At 45.6% G+C, this 16637-nt stretch overlaps 1 protein-coding gene across 3 annotated transcripts in view; it reads left to right on the top strand.

The window, feature by feature from the left end:
* The first annotated feature begins 873 nt into the window (after positions 1 to 873).
* Positions 874 to 16637, top strand: part of YEATS2 (YEATS domain containing 2) — a 77113-nt gene continuing 61349 nt past the window's right edge. Inside the window, exons 1-6 of one of the 3 annotated variants that reach the window (XM_037908326.2) lie at positions 874 to 1006; positions 1556 to 1839; positions 3213 to 3330; positions 7452 to 7549; positions 7655 to 7747; positions 11503 to 11745. In XM_037908326.2, the coding sequence (XP_037764254.1) occupies positions 3231 to 3330; positions 7452 to 7549; positions 7655 to 7747; positions 11503 to 11745 (534 nt within the window). In that variant the 5' untranslated portion in view covers positions 874 to 1006; positions 1556 to 1839; positions 3213 to 3230. The remainder of the gene's footprint in view (positions 1007 to 1555; positions 1840 to 3212; positions 3331 to 7451; positions 7550 to 7654; positions 7748 to 11502; positions 11746 to 16637) is intronic. The other 2 variants (XM_037908328.2, XM_037908327.2) reach the window with 2 other exon arrangements.

The raw sequence follows: 16637 nt of genomic DNA, 5'->3' as shown, positions 1-16637 counted from the left end.
CACCATTGACTCTAGTGTGAGCCCAACAATACAAAGCAGGATTAGACATGCAACAGGTCAAAATCAGATGTCTGGCAGTTGGCAGCCCTGCATATAAGTCAAAGATCTCTTTTCTGAGCAAAATATTTACTAGTTCCCACTCTGCCTTTCAGACAAACAACAAATCCCCAAGTCTCCTAACCGCTCCAGCCTGTTCCAGCAGAGTTCCTCTTGCTCTCCCACAATGGCAGCATTGATAGCTTTTAGAGGAAAAAAACCGTATGCGAGAGGAGCCATTATTTTTAAAGGAGCATTTCACGCGATCATTGTGTCCCTTGGTTGTTTTGTACTAGTAGAAGGTCAACCAGAGAGAACGAGGTAGAGTTAAAAAGGGATAAGCCAGGCTGCCAATGGCTCGTTGATTCATGGAGCAAGATGTTTATTCCCAGAGAGAGAAACTTTAATGGTTCCCTTAAAATCAGTCTCCTGTGTGACAAGGGCACTTTGCCACCCAGGCGCTGTGCAGAGCCACGTTACCCCTTGCAGGGCCCTTCCTATCCTAACAAAGAGACTGGGGCTCAAACTCTACACTGGCCACGGCAGCCGGTGTGTGTCTGGGGGCTTTTCCTGACCCGTTCCGGGGTCTCCAGCTGGGCAACCCAGGAGCAGCGGCCCGGCTGGAGAACGCCTGGCTTCGGCCCAGGCCCCAGCGGGTCACGGGAGAGCTGGGGCCGGCCTCGATCTACCCTGAGCCGCAGGCGAGGTGGGGCTGGCAGCTGCTCCGCTACACCCGACCCAGGCGCCACGGCTCCCATTGGCGCCCCGCGGCGGCCGCCGGGCGGCTCGCCCCGCCCCTTCGCCGCCGTCCGCCTGCGCGGCTCCCGCCCCTCGCAGTGACTGGCAGCCGGAGCCGAGCAGGGCGCGGGGCCGATGGCGGCGCTCGCTGCGGCGGCTGCTGCACAGGGCGGCCGGGGGCCGCGCTGAGCGCTCGGGGCCGGCGGCCGGGCGGGGCGAGCAGCGGAGGCCGGTAGGCGGCGAGGCTGCGGCGCGGGGCTGGGGTAGCACGGCGAGGGGACAATGCGGGGGCGGCCGCATGGCTCGGGGGCAGCAGGCGGGGCCTGCCCGGCGCCCTGCCCCCGGTGTAGGCTCTGCAGGGGCAGTCGCCCCCGGGCCGCTGCCCTGCACCAGGGGGCGCCCCGGCTCTCCCCCCCACCCCCCTCGCCCTGGGGCTGCGGCCTGGGACAGGGCTAGCTCCCCCCTGAGGCTGGGTCGGGCGCCGGTCGGGTCCCCGAACGGGCAGGGGGGTTGCGGTACGTGCAGCTGGGGGGATGTGCGAGCCCATGGGCGCCCCATGCCCAGGGCGCGCTGCTGCCCCCCCGCAGCCAGGAGACACAAAGGTGGCACATTTGCCTCCTCAACAGGCGACGTGAGTGGCGGCGGAGGGTCATGCCCTGTTTGCAAGCAGCCATGTTCTCCCCAGATCCAGGGGTACGGGTAACCTCGTGGGGCCCTCCCTCTTTCTCTCCACATAAAGATCATCTAAGAATTTTTTTTCCCTTTCTCATTTCAAATTCAGGTCTTGTCTACCCCGCAAACTCTGAAGGCACCTGGAAGACTAGTGGTAACACAAATCACAGTTGAAAGCTGAGTAATTGAAAGAAAGTAACTTTTATTCTGACTCTTTAAAACGGCTTTTGTTAATGTCCGTTTAACTTCGGCAATAAAGGGGACATCTGTTCGAGATTCAACACTCCACTCCTTGGAAAAGGGCAGAGAGTTTAAAATCCACATTGGACACCTCCCACACGTTCCCTAGCAAAGGCAGGGGAAACCAGACTTTACGTTGCTGATATCTCAAAGGTAAAAAATAAAAGCACATGCAAAATGTTTATGTAGCATGCGGCCGAACTATGCAGCTAAGATCAGCCATGTTTCTCAACTGTACCTGATTGTGAAAGGGCACTCATTTTAAACCTAGTTACAGTTGACACAAGCATACATGCTGTCATATCATTTTTACTGTAGATTGTTGAAATGAAAAATGCAGAGTTTTATGTTAAAGCAAATCCTTACGTAATTTCAGATCTCTAATGGCTTGTCTACATGGGGAACTTTTCTAGTTATACAAGTATAACTCACCTTGTGAACTCTCTTATTCTGGAATAAGAATGTCTTTTTTGGGCTTAGTTTAAACCCCATCCAAAGCAACATAAATGAAACTGGAAAAAGGCACTCTCATTCTGGAATAAAAGTATCAAATCAGAGCCTTATACTGGTATATCTACAGTGGCTTAAATTCACAACTACCTCATACCTGTATAACTTTCCTAGCTTTTTCTACTGGTGTTGCTTTTTTAAAAATCTTTATTGCTTATATGGACCTCAGCAGATTCACAATTATACTTGCCCAGTTTGTTGATACCAAAGAATGAATCAATTTGCATTGAACAAATTACTGTATAATAATTAGGTGAGAAAGAAAGGGGATGACAACTGACATGCTGATGAGAATTCTAGCTTTATTAGAATTGGGTATTAATCAGTTAATCCAGACAAATTTGGATGTTCTCTAAACATTGAAGAAGCACAGACACTCCAGTAATAAGAGATTGGATGATTCAGAGGATTAGAAACAGGATTTGGTGCCTTCACTTCAGTTGGTAGTGAACATCCCTCACTAGTTTGAGGGAGAAAAGTTGGTGGTCTCTGATTACTTCTGACTGGGCAAATGTGCCTATTGCAAATCCATGACAACTAGCTTCTTTGTTAGAAGTCTTGGCAAAGGGGCCAAGAAAAAAAAAGGTATGGAAAGTGAGCTCCTGTAAAGATGTTCCCTCCAGGTGAGGGATGAGATATCTTGCATTGCTGTAACTGTTCAGTGGCAAGATAGATAACGTCTGCTTTCTGGCCTGCCATCTCAATGAAAAATTTACTTTAAAAAGGTACCACTGCCTGTGTTTGTAGAGAGAAACAAACCTGGATGTGGAGCTGCACTCTTGGATTGTATAGTGGTGTGTAACAAAATCAGAACAGGAACGATGTAGCGTTTTAAGCAGTTTGATAAATCACAGCTAGGAGCAATAAGGGAAACAGCCATTCAAAACATAGGCTTTCCTCTCTTACCAGTTGGAGGGCAGACTTCCCCTATTAAATCATGTGGCTTTAGAGGCCTGAAGTCAGTTCGATTGTCAATGTGGGTAATAACATATGGATTTCTTTTTTTCTCCTCTCAGTGAAGCAGTCAAACTACCATGTCTGGAATCAAGAGAGTGATTGAGGAGAAGGACCCAGACTATGAGGAGATTTCAGTCACCCATCCAAATAAACGTCACAAAGCAGCAGAACAGTCAGGTAGGAACTGTGTGTCATGGAATCTTATGGAACATAAAACTCTCCATGTACTGTACCCTATGGAAGACTGCAGGTATTGAGCTCTATTAGCTGAGCAGACGAACCAGCCTTACATTAGAGTTACAGTGAGTACTGATGATAAAGAAGCAAATAATGCATAGAAATTAGGAGAATTCTTCTGTCGACCTAGTGCTATCTGTACTAGGGTTTATGGCAGCTTTGCTACATCTCTGAGGGGTGTATATTTTTCGCACCACTGAGTGATGTAGCTAGATTGACCTAGGTGTTAGGTGTAGACCAGGCCAAAGTAAAGAAACAAGACAGTGCTGACAGACAGTGCATAGGCTCACACGATATAATTGGGTGGCAAACCATAGCTGGGAAGAGAAGGCTGTTGCTAATGTTTAGATTTCTGAATCTTGCAGAAGCGGAGACAGATGATCATAATTTTGGCAGATGAGGCCAATGAAGTGAAACTTGGAGAAGCAGCATAGGGGAGAGAGACCTGGGAGAAAGAGGCAGACAGGGAAGGTAAAATTGATGGAGGAAAGCTGGATGGATGGAAGAATACAGTGGAGAGTAGAGAAGAAGCAGCAGGGTGAATGGGTTTTCATTCAGCACAATGGAAAATGCTAAATTTGGGAACAATCCTATTGCCTGGCAGCTCTAGACAAGTTGAAGTGTTCTCTGGGCAAGTGAATGTCACAGGACGTGGAGTGGGCTGAGCGACAACAGGCATAGCAGCTCTGAGCTGCTAGTGGGAGGGGAGGGGATGAGCGGAAGTAGAGCTGAAGGAACAGAATTGTCTGGGATCTGAGGAAGCTAAGGAGCTGGAGCAGAACAACAGAACTGAGCTGCCAGGAGCGGGGAAGATGTTGACAACTATATAAGTAACTTGGACGTGAGACTAGGGGGAAGTGCACTAGTAGGCATGCCTGAGGCAGAGCTTTAGTTTGAATGTACTTGTCAGGTCTGGTCTACTTTGTTAAACTGGTGCAAACCCTTGTGTGGACAGTCTCCTAAATCTATTTAAACCTGGCTTATATCGATTTTTAGCTTAATTTGGTAAGCAATCCGAGTCAGTTGAAGTCAGTTTAAGAATGTTTGTTTGCACTGGTTTAACTAAGTCGGGTTTTAAATGGATTTACATTAAACTAGTGCAGCTTTGAATGTAGACAAAGCTTAAATGTTCTGATCCGAGGTTTGGGTGAGTGGGAGGAGGAGAGATTGACCTGGACTTTCAGCTACAGTCAGTTAATTTGAACCCAGTTACTTTTCCCGGAAAGGCAGTTTAATTTTCCAGCCAGGCCAGAGTGCCGTGTTCCATTTGTAACATATTGCAGAAACTGAGTTGTGGGCTGATGTAGCGGGAATAAAGGGCACCCATAAGGAGATCACAACAGCCCAATTTGTGGGCACCGTATTTCCTTGATGGACTCAGTCACCATTGTGGCTGAAGTCTCTAACTTTCAGTTTCAAGGAGAGTAACTCTTAGTATTTGAGGCTTTGCAAAAATTAGATGATGCTATGCTGGGACTTGCATTAATGAAAGACTACCCTGCCCTTTTATATTCAAAGTTAAATTACTTTGACATGCGGGTGTCTTACTGTGATACCGAGCATCTGATGCCATACTAGAGATTAAGGTGTTCGAGTGGGTCTCTGGCTTCGCAGTGAACTATTGTTCTAATTGATCATTGGGCAACAGTGAGTAAAACTCCACTTGTTTCTTTTTATGAAACATGTCCGTTAAATTGCAGTTCAATCAGCTCCATTTGCAGAGAGGCAGGGATATTATCCACTTTAGCAACAAAAGGATTTTTCAAACAGTCAAACGTCACTTGTGTGTGACTTGAATTCAGAAAATCTGACCTCAGAATTCTCACCCAGGAGGTCCAGTAATTTTACCATTTGGGCTTATGGAACCGGAATGCTAATGTTTTCATCCCGACTGAGTTTTTCACAGGAAGGAAAGTGAGATAGTGTTCCTCTCTTTGGGTGTTGTCGCAAGAGTTTTGGGTTTGCTTGAAAGGCTTTTGCATCTGAGTATAATGGGAAACAAGCCTTTTTTTACCTTGCAATTTCAAATTGAGATAATTCAAATGGCTTGTTAAATCTGTTAGAGTTGCCAAATCCCACAACTACACTGGATCTAAGAGTTCAGATACATTTTTAGACTTCTCATTCATGAAAATACTGATTTCATTCCGCAAGGCGAAGAAAAGTTTGAGCACATTTCCACGATTAAGCCAGCATACCTCACTATACTACAGCACATCCTCATATTCTGAATCAGTTTTCTTGAGGAATGTTTGAAATGAGCAGTGATTCAACCCAGGTGCTCTAATTGAGTTTACAGTGGCCACCATGGTTGTCGTTACATTTTCCAAGTTTAGAAGTTTTCCACACAGAGCATGTTGGTGAATAATACAATGCAAGGCCATTGGCCTTTCAGCGTTACACGAATCACCAGCCTTGTACACCAGTCCAATCTTGTGGCCTACCATGTTCTTAGTGCTGTTCATTGTTACTGTGGCAAGTTGATTTCAAGACAGACGGAGTTCCCTAATAGTATGGGCAAATCTCCAAAACAAGTCTTCACCAGTAGTTTTCCCATGAAGTGTCTGGAGCGCCACAAACTCCTCAGTGTCTTGAAATGCCTTGTTTATTCCATGAATGACAGTTAGCACCATCAGTAATGTCATTGCTTTCATCCAAAGCCATTGAAAAAATCTCACAATTTTGGATTTTTTCACAGAGCTGTTCTTTTAAATCTTCACCGATATCTTCTATTCTTCAAGTAAAAGTCTGGCGAGACAGACTTACTGCTTCAATAAGGTTCCTTTTGTTAGTACACGTTTCCTCCATAACCACATTCAGACACTTTTTTATGAACTCCTGTCAGAAAAAGATCAACATTTAGTGCCCAGTAAATACACAATACAGTAGCTTGCCTTCACTTCTGCTGCATTTTCTTCTTGTTTTCTTAGCATTTGCTGTAAACTTCCAATTTCTTTTTTCAAAGATATGATCTTTGCAGTTTGTTATGCATTATACTTTTTCCTGTGTTTTGTGTCATAGTGTCTCTTGATGTTATATTCCTTCCACACTGCAACTGTTTGTTTCTAAATGAGACATAACGATTGGCCTTGATGAGGACAAAAAAGAATTGATCGGTCCACTTACCTTGAAAAACATGACATTCAACGCTCAATTTCCATTTTTTTTTTTTGTTGGAGGCATTTTTGTGCGTCATCTGCTTTTACCTGCCAATCAAAAGTATTGCATCTAGGGCAGACTACAGCTAATCTGTGCATGTCCGAAGATGTCTTCCTGAATTTTTATAGCAACAATCACTAAAGAAGTATATGTTTAATTGGTCCGGTTAGTCTACAGCTGAGCTGCGAATGCAGAGAGTTGTTATTTACAGGCTTGTTTTATATGAAACATGACACTTCAGTTAAAAAAAACAACCCATTCTTTATCGCTTTTTTTTATACTTCCTTGTATAAACTAAAATTATATAAACATGACAAGAAATACTAATGAATCAGCCGTTAGTGTATTATGTTGAAGTGGGCCATGGGCCTTATGAAATGTTCTGGTGGGTCGAAGGTTGGGCACCACTGCTGTATATCATAGTAGGATACAGCCTTCCCTTTCCCATCTGTAGACTTCCTCTTTGGTGTGTGTGTGGTTCTGCCCCGTCATCCTCTCTGTATTGTGTTTGCATATTGATGCATATGTTTGTTATAGTCTAATGGCTATGTTGCAGTGTGTGTGGCATTTTTTTCTCTTTTAATATTTACTACTTTTCAGATCTAATAGTAAACAGTGTCTCGTGACTGGTCTCCCACCTCAGTGCTTACAAGAAAAAAAAAAATCCTTGTAAAAACCAACTTTTGTACATATTTTAAGAGAAATTATGTTCTGGTGCGGACCAGAAATAAAAAGAAATTGGCACTCAGTGCTAGAGATCCCTTTCATTGTGTTGTGCTCAGTTACAGTAAACTTTATTTTTCCTTCTATAACATTTCTTTTCACTTAGAACCTTTAGGATTGAACTATAAATCCTTGCCTCTGAAAACTTCCCTTTTACTTTAATGTGCTTTTTTGAACAGCTCGAGATGCTGCTGTACAGAAGATTGAGACAATTATTAAAGAGCAGTTTGCTGTTGAAATGAAGAATAAGGAACATGAGATTGAAGTCATAGATCAGGTATAAAGGTCTCTCTCTTAAAAGGAGATAAGTTAGAGGATCAGGAAATATTGAAAAGTGCTGCAATAGCAGTACTTTATAATACAGTTTCTCTTCTTTTTATAGCGCCTGCTTGAGGCAAGGAGGATGATGGATAAGCTTCGTGCCTGCATTGTGGCTAACTATTATGCTTCTGCTGGTCTCCTTAAAGTTGGAGAGGTAAAAATTTATTTTTGGAACAGTAAAACTGCAGAATATTTGCAAAGTTAGGCTGCATAGTTTAGCCGCTGTGTAGCTTTCCTGTTTTGCTTTTGTGGTACAATCGTAAACCCTTGAAAGCTGAACTGTAAAACAAACGTGGTAACTGAATTGTGCAAAACTTTGCTGCCACAAAACAGGCTGCAGGGGCATTCAGCAGAGACAGATTTTAACTACACTGTTAAATTATTTTATCCCAGAAACACTGTTCCCTCCTCTCCCTGAAAAACCATCACCCAGCCATGTTTTGTTTTCTGAAATGTAGTGTCTTTTCTACAGTGCTCATCACGGTATTAGTACACAGGACTTCACAACTATTAATGAATTTATCTATGCAACACTCTTTAGAGTAGGACAGTATTATCCCATTTTACAGATTAGAACTGAGATAGAAGAGGGATTAATGATTTATCCAAGGTCACACAGGGAATCTGGCAGATTTGGGAACAGAAACCCAGATCTCCTGAGTCCCGGTCAGTGCCTTAACTTCAAAACTATCCTTACTTTTACACATGGAGCCCACTGTATTTATGACTTCACAGAATAACACCTGCCGTGAACCAGGGAGTACAAGGAGATGTAATAAATGGGAGAAAGTGAATTTAGAAACAGCTAGCTAAAACTTACTTCCATGCTATGTGCCCCTGTGGTCTAGCAAGTTGGACTGTCAGGACATGTGCTGTGTCTGGGTTTAACTCAAGTTTTGTTTTTGACTTGCAGTTCACCTTTAAATTGCTAATGTTTGGATTGAGGGTAATGTTTTATCTGTGTTCTAATAAAGGATGGAACTGCTGTGTCAAACTTTGGGCGTGTGGATGGAAACCATGGGTTTGCCTTACCTGCCTAGAGAATACCCAGATGTGTGGTTCTACTCAGCAGGGGTTGCTTTTGTTACACTAGTATCCTATTAGCACTTCCAGGAGGCTTTTTACAATTTTATTTTTTAAAATCTGACTCGCTTTTTGCCTCTTCAAACACATGTTGCTGAATTGGTATGGACAGAGAATTTGGTGGTGATAGGAGGAATGTTTTTTCTGGATTTCTGTGTTGACTATTCTGGATGACTGAGCTACTTCTGATCTTCAAGTGCTCCCTCTAGTACCACAGGGAAGGCACATTAACAATGGGTTTTTACTGCCCCCTCCTGCTTTCTGTATCTGTTCTATCAGATGGAGAGTTTGTTTCCCCAATTTATCTGTGAGTCTGATGTGCTTCACAAATATTATATTCACTTCAAAAGTTGCTAAAGAAATCTTTACAAAAGTATAGCCATTGCCCCTGTTTTTTTCTACAGCTTTTGAATTTGTGCTGGGTGCTAAAGTTCAGATGCATTTCTGATTGAATTTGAGTTTCACTCAAAGGGTCTAACTTGCATGTTGGCCAGACCAAAGCTCCTTTCATTTTACAAGGCTGCTAGATTTTTTGCCATCTATGCAATGTTTTTAAGTAAGGGTTTGGTTTTATCGGCAGCTACCATAGTTTTGCTTTCATGTCTAGTAAAGTGTGTCAGTCTGTTGTGGTTTAATTCATTGTGTTCCCTTTTTAAATACCTATGACCTTCCAGCAAGTTGTGTTTACAACATTCTTGATCTGCTGTAATTTTAAAATAAAAACCAGCTTTTCTGACCATGTGAACTTACTGCAATACAGATGGGTTTTGAGATTTATAATTAAATATGGTTTCAGTTATTAACGTTTTTCCTGAAATTTAGTAAGCCTCTTTGCTTAGAGGAGTATAAACAAAATGGGTTTTTGGTTATTTGCTCCTTTGATGCACAGAGAAGGCTGAAAGGTTTTTCATGGAATATTTTATGGGTAACTGGAGAATTAGTAGGATGATTACATCACAAATACCAAGGAAGTCAAAGCTCAGGATTCAGGAGGGGAAGAGAGAGCCTCTGACTGGCAATGTCTACACTAGCACTTTTGTCAGTGTAACTTATGTTGCTCGGGTGTGGGGAAAAAAACCACACTCTTCTGAGTGACGTAAGTTACACCAACAGAGGCGCCTGTGTGGACAGATCTCTGTTGGCAGGAGTCATCTCTCCCGCCGACATAGCTACTGCCGCTCTTTGGAGGTGGTTTAATTATATCGACGGGAGAGCTCTCTCTGTCGGCATACAGCGGCTACACGAATGCTCTTGCAGCGGCACAGCTGCATCAGTTTAGCTATGTCGCTGTAAACTCGCTAGTGTAGACATGGCCAGGCTGTCTAAAAAGTTTGTTTTAATTAGTGAGTATTTAATTAGTGAGTATTAGCGAGTATTTGAGGGAAGTGATTATTCTCCTCTATTCGGCACTGCTGAGGCCACATCTGGAGCCTTGTGTCCAGTTTTGGGCCCCCCACTGCACAAAGGATGTAGACAAATTGGAGAGAGTTCAGCGGAGGGCAATGAAAATGATTAGGGGGCTGGGACACATGACATATGAGGGGAGGCTGAGGGAACTGGACTTGTTTCGTCTACAGAAGAGAAGAGTGAGGGGGGATTTGATAGCAGCCTTCAACTACCTGAAGGGGGTTCCAAAGAGGATGAAGCTCCGCTGTTCTCAGTGGTGGCAGGTGACAGAACAAGGAGCAATGGTCTCAAGTTGCAGTGGGGGAGGTCTAGGTTGGATATTAGGAAACACTATTTCACTAGGAGGGTGGTGAAGCACTGAAATGGGTTACATAGGGAAGTGGTGGAATCTCCATCCTTAGAGGTTTTTAAGGCCCAGCTTCACAAAGTCCTGACTGGGATGATTTAGTTCGTGTTGGTCCTGCTTTGAGCAGGGGGTTGGACTAGATGACCTCCTGAGGTCTCTTCCAACCCTAATCTTCTATGATTCTATTGAACGCAATTGCCTAACAAACAGTTGGGAGGAAAGAGCTTTATTAGCCATGGGATTTTTCGAAACACTGAAGTGCTTCTCACTGTCCGTAAGCACTGTTGAAAATTCCATCCCCCAAAGATTCAGAACCCCCACCTCCTACCTCTTCAGTTCAGGACTGAGAAAGTTATTGCTCCAGGTCTCTCTCTCTTCCAGGGAGAGCTCCTTGATGAGGCAGATTTATATGCTTAAGGTTAAACTGGCAAGCAAAAAAAAGCCTCCTAGGCTGCCTTTATACATAATAAAAAAGCCAAAAGAGGGGCATTAACCCATTGTTGTCCTTTGCAGGTCACTTATAAAGGGACTCTGTTAAGGAAGGTAGGTCTAAGATGAGATCTAGTATGCCTGGTTTGGTTTGCAGGCATGAGCAAGCATGTGACTCTTGACCCTCTGGTTACCTTCTGTGAGCAGGCAGGGCACTGATGCATGCAGCTTATCTCTTAGTCTTTTGCAGAATGCCAGTTGTGTGAAGAATAAGAGTCTAATGCATTTAAATACCCTGCCTGACCACAGGAATAGAGCAGCATACACGGTGTGACGTTACCACCTGTGTTATGGGAAAGTACATGCCTGCAAGCCTAAAGAAGCCAGTCTTGGTTTAATGTCATCCTGCAAAGTAGTCTGGGTGTGTTGCAGTGGAGATTTTTTTTGGACCAAGGCATCTTTAGTGTTGGAGTAGGTTATTTGGCCCTCTTTTCTTGAGCAGTAGTCAGTTTTTCAATCATCATTTACCTATGATTAAATATTGGTTCTTTGTTTCTGTATGCTGATACTCTTCTCTTCATTTTCTGGCCAATTTCATTTGCGCTGGAAAAAATAATGGATCTGCCTGAACTTTATTATTGCAGGGAGCCAAGACATGCGACTCTATGGTTTTTAATCATCCTTCAGTCAAGAAGTTCTTGGAATCGCCATCCAGATCCTCATCTCCTGCTAATCATGGATCAGAAACTCCATCTGCTAACCATTCAGAAAGTGACTCATTATCTCAGCACAATGACTTCCTCCTAGAGAAAGACAATGGCAGTCTGGACATGGAAGAGCGATTGGCAAACAACCTGGATCAGAGACCAAGCAGAAATACCGGACGGGTAATGTAAAGCTGTGAAAAGGGGGTGGGCAGAAGGACAGAAGGTGTGTGTGGTCCCAGAAATTCCTTCCCAACTACCTGGAGGGCCTGTGCCAGCGTTGGCAGGGGAGCAGGGTGAGGAGTATATTTTTCTCAACCCTGCTCTCTGGGAATATGTCTACATTGCAATAATAACCTGTGGTTGGCTTGGTCAGCTGACTCAGGTTGGCAGGCTGCAGGGCTATAAACTTGCAGTGTAGATGCTCAGATTGGAGCCCAGGCTCTGAGACCCCAGGTCTCGGTGACCAGGCTTCTCCCCAAATGTCTATACTGCAATTTTATAGCCCTGCAGCTCAAGCCTTGTGAGCCTGCGTCAGCTGACCTGAGCTCTGAGACTCAGTATGGAAGATTTTTTTATCATGGTGTAGACATACTGTGGGGGTCCTTCCATGCCCCACCAGCAGGTTGTTCTGTTGCCTTTTGCTGATTGTGCAGACTTACTGAGGATAGGTCTTCACTACAGAATTAACTCAAGTTAACTCCTCTCAAGTTAGTTCCAGTGAGAGCGGCCTTGCTGTGAAATAATGCTTGAACTGCAGAGTGATCGGGTTGGCAGCTAATAAGTTAGACCAGTGGTTTTCAACTGGGGTACATTTGCCCCTGGGAGTACTGAAAGATCTTCCATGGGGTACTCGACTCATCTAGATAGTGTTTCTCAACCTGGGGGTTACAGCCCCCATAGGAGTCGAGGGATGGGTTTAAGGGAGGTCACAAGTGCAGGGCCAGCATTAGGGGTTGGCAAGCAGGGCAGTTGTCCAGGGATGCACGCCAGAGGGGGTCCCCTAAAGCTAAATCACATGCTTCAGCCCCGCTGCCTGGGTTCAGGCTTCAGACAAGGCTCACAAGTGAAAAACAGGCTCAAGTATCACACTGAAATGTAAGTACAATATTCATATTCCAAATCAGTTTATTTTATAATTATATGGTAAAAATGGGAAAGTCAGCAATTTTTCAGTAATAGTGTGCTGTGATGCTTTTGTACTTTTATGTCTGATTTTTATAAGCAAGTAGTTTTTAATTGAGGTGAAACTTGGGGTATGCAAGACAAATCAGCCTCCGTGAAGGAGTACAGTCATCTGGAAAGGTTGAGAACCACTGAGTTAGGCTACAGATCCAGTTAGCACACAGGTCCTTTAAGGCAGAGGTTCTCAACCTTTTTCTTTCTGAGACCCCTGCACAACATGCTATTAAAAACTCCAGGGTCCAGCAGGGAACGGGGGACCTGGGGCTCTGGGCCAGGGTGGTGGGGAGCTCGGGCATAGGTCTAGTTTGACTTTTATTTTGGGTGGGCACAGGTGAGCAGGGATCGAGCCAGCTCTGCATGGCAGGGTATGTGGAGGGAGCGCCATCTCCACTCCCTGACTCACCTCAGCAGGCCACTTACCGGTTTGGGGTGGGGCTGCAACCAAAATTTATAACTCAAAAATGGGGGCTCAGCTCAAAAAGTTTGAAAACAGCTGAGGGTGCAGGGAGAGGGGTACTAAGGGCTGTGTGCAGGCACAGGGTACCTCAGGGAGTAGGGAGGGGATAGCTAGGGGCTGTGTGCGGTCAGGGGGTAGCTCAGGGTGCAGGGAGGGGAGTCAGCCAATTTGATTTAAAAGCACCACCACACTCGAGCTAAGAGGTTTGTTTGTGAATGGAACTCAAGTTAGTGGCAACGCTTGAGTTAACTGTGCAGTGAAGAAAAGCCCTCAGAGGGAGGGGGAAGTTTGTGGCTCCCAGCAGTGTTGTATCCAAGTGAGCATCCAAGTTGTCTTGCCAGATGGTGGCTTTCTGCTGGCACGTGCTGGGACGCTCATTGTTTTGGATGTGTCTCTCAGTGGTGCAGCTGCCTGGCTGCTAGTTGCTATGGGAATTGCATCACTTACAGCAATTCTGAAGACTTCATCTACTGTATCTGAGGTTTGGTCTGCTCAGCACCCCTTTAGATAATATGATACTAACTGGCAGGGTGTCTTCATTGATTAAATCATCCTGACGGTGTTAAAGCAAAAACCATCTCCTTCCCTCAGAAAGGGAAGGAAGGGGAAAAAAGTTCCCTTTCCTATAACAAGCACCAACTGTTCCCCTGTTTTCAATGTGGTCAGTTGTCAGCTCATTTCCTTCAGAGGAATAGAAACAAATTAATTCACTTGCTCCTGGGGGTTGCAAGTTAACAAATTAACTCTTCTCTGAACAGTAGCAAACAGTGTCTTCTCCGGAGAAACAGATTCCTCGTAAGCGGCCCCAGTTAACAATCCTACACAGGAGAAAGGGGAATCTTCTCATCTGTACCCAGCTGCTTCTCTGGGAAATCATAATTAGCCTAACTTGGTATCCATTTCCTTTCTGGCTGCAGCCAGAATGCTGCCAGCAAGGCGGGATCTGTTTTTTTCCACTGTTCCCAGGAAAGTGTTCAACTCTTTTATAAATTCCCAGACTTAAGTTTATGAAGAATCAATAGCATCTTTTCACCTGAGGATCTCGGAGCCCTTTTTCAAATAAGAACTAAGACTTATACCATACCTGCGAGGCAGACGGTACTTATTACTGCACCCATTTTACAGAAGGAAGTTCTCAGATTTGCTCGGGGTCTCTCAATGAATTGGTTGCATAGCTGGCAGAGAAACTAAGGAGTCTTGATTCCTGGTACCGTCTCCCCCCCCACCCCCTGGCCCTAATCATTACACAGCATTGCCTAAACGAAGGCATGATTGTTTAATAACGTACAGACTAATAGAAATGATCCAGATCTGCCAGAAGAGTCCTGTAAAGAGTCTCTCCATTTCCAGCATAAAAAAAATCAGAGCCCTGTAGTTACTATTATAGCAGAACCTCGTTAATCCATACCGGTGATGGGTTGACCCATTGAAGATAATTGAATTCCACAGTTTGGCAAGTAGCAGTAACCAGTGATGGAAATAACTGATTCTGTGTGGCACGTGAAGTTGAATAATGCCCAGCGGAATGGAGTAGTATGCTGAGCAAGCAGGGAGGCAGCCCAGAACCACCAGTCAAGTAGCAGGGCCCCAGCCCTGTTTTGGAGAGTTACTGACTGCCAGAGTGTAGCCAGATGGTGACTGAGTGCCCCCCAGTTAGCCTGCAGTAAGCCCCTTACTTTCCATGACAGGATTTCACTCGTCTGTTCTCCAATAAACTCAACACAGAATCCATTTTTATTGTAGACATGTGGATTGTCAGATTACTGAAGACCCTACCACAGCGGTTCTCAACAGCGGGGCCCGCAAACCTTTTCAGGGGGGCCATGGGGTCCTGCGGCTAGAACCCAGAGTCCAAGCCCCAGGACCTCCTGCAGGGCTGAAGCCAGGATCCGCGGGGTTGATGACCACCCCCCTGCAGGGCTGAAGCCAGGAGCAGTGGGGCTGGAACCTCGGCGCTCCCCACAGAGCAGAAGCTCTGAGCCCATGGGCAGAGTTGGGAGGCAGGGGGATGTTCTCCCCCCCTCCCCCCCCCCCCCCCCCCCCAAAAATAAAGAAAACCAAAACCAAAAACGCCTACACTGCAAGAGCAGGGCAGCTCCACACACATTTCCCACCCCCTGGCCAGGTCGGAAGCGGGAAGCCAGAGCTGGGCAGTAGCTGTTGCTCTGGCTAGGTGCCATGGAGCAGGCATCTGCAGCATTCCCTTGTCTCCTGTTGCTGCTAGTGCAGGGGCTTGAAGCTGTTCCTTAGCTCCCAGCCCCATTTGCTCTCACACCAGGTAAGAGCCTGTGGAGGACCTGTGGCTGGCATAGCCCTCCGGGAGCAGAGACCACAGGAGAGCCCTCCCGGCACACAGCCCCTAGCTACTCCTCTCACTGCACCCTGAGCTACCCCCTGCCTGCACACAGCCCCTAGCTACCCCCTTCCCTGCACCCTGAGCTACTCCTCTGTCTGCACACAGTCCCTAGCTACTCCCTGAGCTACCCCCATGCCCGCACACAGCCCTTAGGTACCCCTCTACCTGCACCCTGAACTGTTCTCAAACTTTCTGAGCTGAGTCCCCCACCTTTGAGTTATAAATTTCGGTTGTGCTTTCCTTCCCTCCTTCCCCAAACCTAGACTGGTAGGTGGCCTGCTGAGGTGAGTCAGGGAGTGGAGGTGGCGCTCCCTCCACATACCCTGCCATGCGGAGCTGGCTCAATCCCCACTGGCCTGTGCCCACCCAAAATAAAAGTCAGACTACACCTATGCCCAAGTTCCTCACCCTGGTCCAGAGCCCCGAGTCCCCTCTCCCTCGCTGGGCCCTGGAATTTTTATAGCATGTTGTGGGGGGGTCTCAGAAAGAAAAAGGTTGAGAACCTCTGCCCTACCATATTCTCAGGGCAACATTTTCAGCCAGTCAAGAGCCCAGAAAAGTATCTCTAGTCCCCTTGCAAATGACACTGAAGCACATACTGGTCCTGGACCTGATTACAATCTTACCTTCTCCTGTAGATTTGTCCTTCAGTTAATAAGTGATCGCTACAAGGTCACTTGGGTTGTTTGTGTTTTACCTGATGATTACTGCCTATTCACTGGCTTTATCTGGATGTTGGTGCTCTGTTGTTATCCATCATTCTTACTGGAGTAGGGCCACATTTTTCCTCCAGACACATATCTGGCACTTCCATTGAAGTAATTATAGAGGCCCTGGGGGGCAGAATTTGGTTCTAGAGATCAGGGCTAAGATTTTAAAAAAACAGCTACTGATTTTTGGATGCCCAAGTTGAGACTCCTGAAAGGGGCTTGATTTTCAGACACCAGGTGCTCAGCACTTTTTGAAAATCAAGTATCTTGAGGTGGCCATCCAAATTAATTAATTGCTATTGTAAAATATTGGCCCAGACCAATTGTGTATGTCAGATAACTGGACCCCGGCTTTGCCATATAGTGT

The sequence above is a fragment of the Chelonia mydas genome, chromosome 9 (assembly GCF_015237465.2).
Source record: "Chelonia mydas isolate rCheMyd1 chromosome 9, rCheMyd1.pri.v2, whole genome shotgun sequence".
Taxonomy (NCBI): domain Eukaryota; kingdom Metazoa; phylum Chordata; order Testudines; family Cheloniidae; genus Chelonia; species Chelonia mydas.
Note: the sequence above shows the minus strand (reverse complement) of the source record. Positions and strands in the feature narration are given on the sequence as shown.